Source organism: Anneissia japonica, unplaced genomic scaffold, assembly GCF_011630105.1.
Source record: "Anneissia japonica isolate Jap-2015-1 unplaced genomic scaffold, ASM1163010v1 scaffold68277_len4247_cov146, whole genome shotgun sequence".
Taxonomy (NCBI): Eukaryota; Metazoa; Echinodermata; class Crinoidea; order Comatulida; family Comatulidae; genus Anneissia; species Anneissia japonica.
In genome coordinates, this window is record NW_022749516.1 from 1 (window position 1) to 3,983 (window position 3,983).

At 38.9% G+C, this 3,983-nt stretch overlaps 2 protein-coding genes across 2 annotated transcripts; one reads left to right on the plus strand and one right to left on the minus strand.

Moving 5' to 3' along the window:
- Window positions 1-567: 567 nt before the first annotated feature.
- On the plus strand, window positions 568-2,502 carry LOC117121107 (lateral signaling target protein 2 homolog; the record flags this gene model as incomplete). Its single annotated transcript, XM_033266209.1, has 2 exons — window positions 568-717; window positions 2,356-2,502. Coding segments are annotated over 2 exons (297 nt in total), but the record flags the coding sequence as incomplete, so codon positions are not given.
- Window positions 2,503-2,506: 4 nt separating this feature from the next.
- LOC117121108 (putative uncharacterized protein ENSP00000383309) lies at window positions 2,507-3,606 on the minus strand (the record flags this gene model as incomplete). Its single annotated transcript, XM_033266210.1, has 2 exons — window positions 2,507-2,524; window positions 2,678-3,606. Coding segments are annotated over 2 exons (947 nt in total), but the record flags the coding sequence as incomplete, so codon positions are not given.
- Window positions 3,607-3,983: the final 377 nt, after the last annotated feature.

Here is a 3,983-nt window from a genome sequence, read left to right on the forward strand (position 1 = left end):
GCTTTACATTTTATTTTGTAGCATAATAAAAATGCCTTTTGATTAATATAATAATAATAATTGTCGACTTATATAGCGCATATTGTAGACTAACCTCTATGCACATTACATTATTACCCCCGGTCACTGGATCAAGCACATGGAACACAACACTCATGCCCCATAATGTTGTAGCTATAATCAGCGCATGGTTGTGTTTCAACCTACCAGGTACTCCTGGGTGGAGAGTGACAACCATAGATAAAGCGCCTTGCCCAAGGACATAAGCGACTTGCACAGCGAGAGTTTCGAACCCCGACCTCAAGGTTGGGAATTCAAGCCACAACCGATGCGCCAACCACTTCTACAGTGGCCAATTCCACAAATTATACTACATGCTATCACTTTGTAAGACTAGTTTTTTTTGTTCTTTTTTAATGTATACCTGGGTAGAAGCCTTCCCCTAAAAATCAACCCAATTTCATGTTCAAGGTGGTGGTATGGTGGGCTTATATATGAGGAGGTAAGGTTTTAATACTATGCATTATAACTTGTTATTAATAACAAGCTGTTGTGTTTTTATGTTAGTGTCTTGCAGCTGGGTCAACGATTATGCAACGGGAGATAGAGAGCGCAGCTTTGAGACCACTTGCGAGGGCGTTAATTGGAAGCTTAGACTCGTTACGTAACATGCTCAAGGATCAATGTCTGAAGAATATTAACAGCTACTCTGATAAGGTTTGTACAAATAAATCGCAATTGTTTGTATAGAAATGATTGTTTAGTCTTTAATTTTAATTCAATTTAGTAGGTCCAGCTTATTTTTATCTTTACAACATTGTCTTTGTACTGAGGGTCCAAGTTGATCTGCTCTGGCTGAATGGACCACCCTCATACAAAATATTGTTGAATAATTTAATAGTGTTCATTGTTAAACAATCAACAATAATAATAATAATAATAATAATAGAAGCGATAAAAAATGATTGAGTTCGTTTGCAGAGGAAGCAAGAATAGAATATAATTATATTTGTGAAATGCATTTAGGGACATGGTTGTCTGAAGCGCCACTGTAAAAAGCGTAGACATATAATATGCTGATTATGATTAAATTTACAGTAAAGTGGATACGATTCATCATTCATTATCTTGTGGATTCTTAACTAATCAATCATTTGTGCCATCCACAATTCACAGGTAGACTTTAATGGTTCTCAAATGCTTCTCTCCTCAGCCTTTCTCTTAAGTTCTGGATTATTACATAGTAATAAATTAAAGTTTAAAGCTTATTTAACTTATAAAATTTTCATTAAAAAAAAATATTATTAGAGACGTACTGTATAAAAAATATTTATACCTTTGCCATTTATATGAATTTAATATCCTCTTTGACCATTATGGTTGGCTTGACATTTATGGCTTGGACTCGCAAGCATGTGGTCAGGGAGCTCCTGACCATGAGGTCGAGGAGCTCAAAACCCTTGTGCAAGTCGTTTGTGTCATTGGCAAGGCATTTTTATCCATGTTATCTCTCCACCCAAGGGTTTAAATGGGTACCTGGGAGGTACTAGTGCCTACTGTAATTAATTTCAATGTAGCAAATTATGAAGTTAACCCTCAGCTGAGGTGGATGCACAATTTGGCGGTAGGTGGGGTTTTGCGAGTCGACAGCACCTCAGCCTCACCATGGTTTTGACTGAGATGAGAAAATTTTAAGAATTTAAGAATATGGACCTGTACTGTAGGTGCCCAGAAATTGCACTCAAATACTCTAAAAAACTTACCAGTACTCTACAGTATGGTCATAATAATAAAAATAATATATCAACAATAAACTACTATCCAATTATATTTCTTAATACAATTTAGGGAGGTGTGATCACACGGTGTTCACCCCAAGTGAGAGCAGATTAGCTCAGTCGGCTAAGCCATTGTGTGTGCGCTGAACTGTGGAGATCTCTAGGTCCTTGGTTCAATTTCCATCGCTGCCTCTCCTTGTGTTTCAGCTGGAGGGCTGAAATACAAGTTACAATAGCACACTGGCTTTCGGATGACATGTTTATACCGTTGGTCCCGTGTCCACGTTAAAGAACACAGTACACTCTTCGGAAAAGAGTAGGGGATTGTCTCCCAGTATACTGCCCAATCAACACCAGAAGGACCCCCACTAGAAGTAAGTCGTCTTCTAGACTTTTGTGGGCTATCCTTGGTGTTTACACCGAATAAATCCAATCCAATCCAACCCCCTGCATCCACCCCAGCTCAGGATTTTCTGAGATTTACTTGAGTGCCTTGTAAAACCGACATATTGTAAATTAGTCTTTATACTACGATAGAAAGTGATCTAACACTTCTTTTTTATGATTATAATTATAGGTGAAGATTGCATTAAAGCAATTTGATGTGATATTCGCCGAGTTTGAATTAAGCTATGTGAGTGCGATGGTTCCTGTGAAGACTGCCCTCGACTACGATACGCAGCAGGATGTCATTATATTATTTTGCGAGACTGTTGACAGGTGAGGTGTTAAATTGACTTTAATGCCTGTTGACAAATTGATAATCGGTTATTATAACAATATGTCTGGTGTGACAAAAGCAATATAATGCACCAGACAGTGAATACCGATATTAAACATGTACAATATCTTCCTATGTAAATTGTTTGCATTATAAATTGAATGTATGCTGTTGTTACTGCTGTTGATGGTGTTCTTGTTGCTGTTGATGGTGTTCTTGTTACTGCTGTTGATGGTATTCTTGTTGCTGTTGATGGTGTTCTTGTTACTGTTGATGGTGTTCTTGTTGCTGTCGATGGTGTTCTTATTACTGTTGATGGTGTTCTTGTTACTGTTGATGGTGTTCTTGTTGCTGTTGATGGTGTTCTTGTTGCTGTTGATGGTGTTCTTGTTGCTGTTGATGGTGTTCTTGTTGCTGTTGATGGTGTTCTTGTTGCTGTTGATGGTGTTCTTGTTACTGTTGATGGTGTTCTTGTTGCTGTTGATGGTGTTCTTGTTACTGCTGTTGATGGTGTTCTTGTTGCTGTTGATGGTGTTCTTGTTACTGTTGATGGTGTTCTTGTTACTGTTGATGGTGTTCTTGTTGCTGTCGATGGTGTTCTTATTACTGTTGATGGTGTTCTTGTTACTGTTGATGGTGTTCTTGTTGCTGTTGATGGTGTTCTTGTTACTGTTGATGGTGTTCTTGTTGCTGTTAATGGTGTTCTTGTTACTTTTGATGGTGTTCTTGTTGCTGTTGATGGTGTTCTTGTTGCTGTTGATGGTGTTCTTGTTATTGTTGATGGTGTTCTTTTTGCTATTGATGATGTTCTTGTTACTGTTGGTGGTGTTCTTGTTGCTGTTGATGGTGTTCTTGTTGCTGTTGATGGTGTTCTTGTTGCTGTTGATGGTGCTCTTTTTACTGTTGATGGTGTTCTTGTTACTGTTGATGGTGTTCTTGTTGCTGTTGATGGTGTTCTTGTTGCTGTTGATGGTGTTCTTGTTGCTGTTGATGGTGTTCTTGTTACTGTTGATGATGTTCTTGTTGCTGTTGATGGTGTTCTTGTTACTGTTGATGGTGTTGTTGCTGTTGATGGTGTTCTTGTTACTGTTGATGGTGTTCTTGTTGCTGTTGATGGTGTTCTTGTTGTTACTGTTGATGGTGTTCTTGTTACGGTTGATCAGGGGTGGATCCAGAGATGTCCGAAAGGGAGGGCCGGAAGGTGGGCTGAAAGTTGGGCCGATCAAGACAACACTACCCTAGGGGGTCCAGGGGAATTCCCTGCGATTTTTGTGCTTTGAGAGGCCCGAAAATAACATATGAGGCGTTTTAGGCGATCAATTATTTCTTTTTCTTTTCTTTCTTTCTTTTTTTTTTTAACTTTCCAAAAAGGGGGGGGGGGGGCCTTTAAATCCGCCCCTGTTGATGGTGTTCTTGTTACTGTTGATGGTATTATTGTTGATGGTGCTGCTGTAGGTGCTATTGTTGCAGCTGCTGTTGTGTGT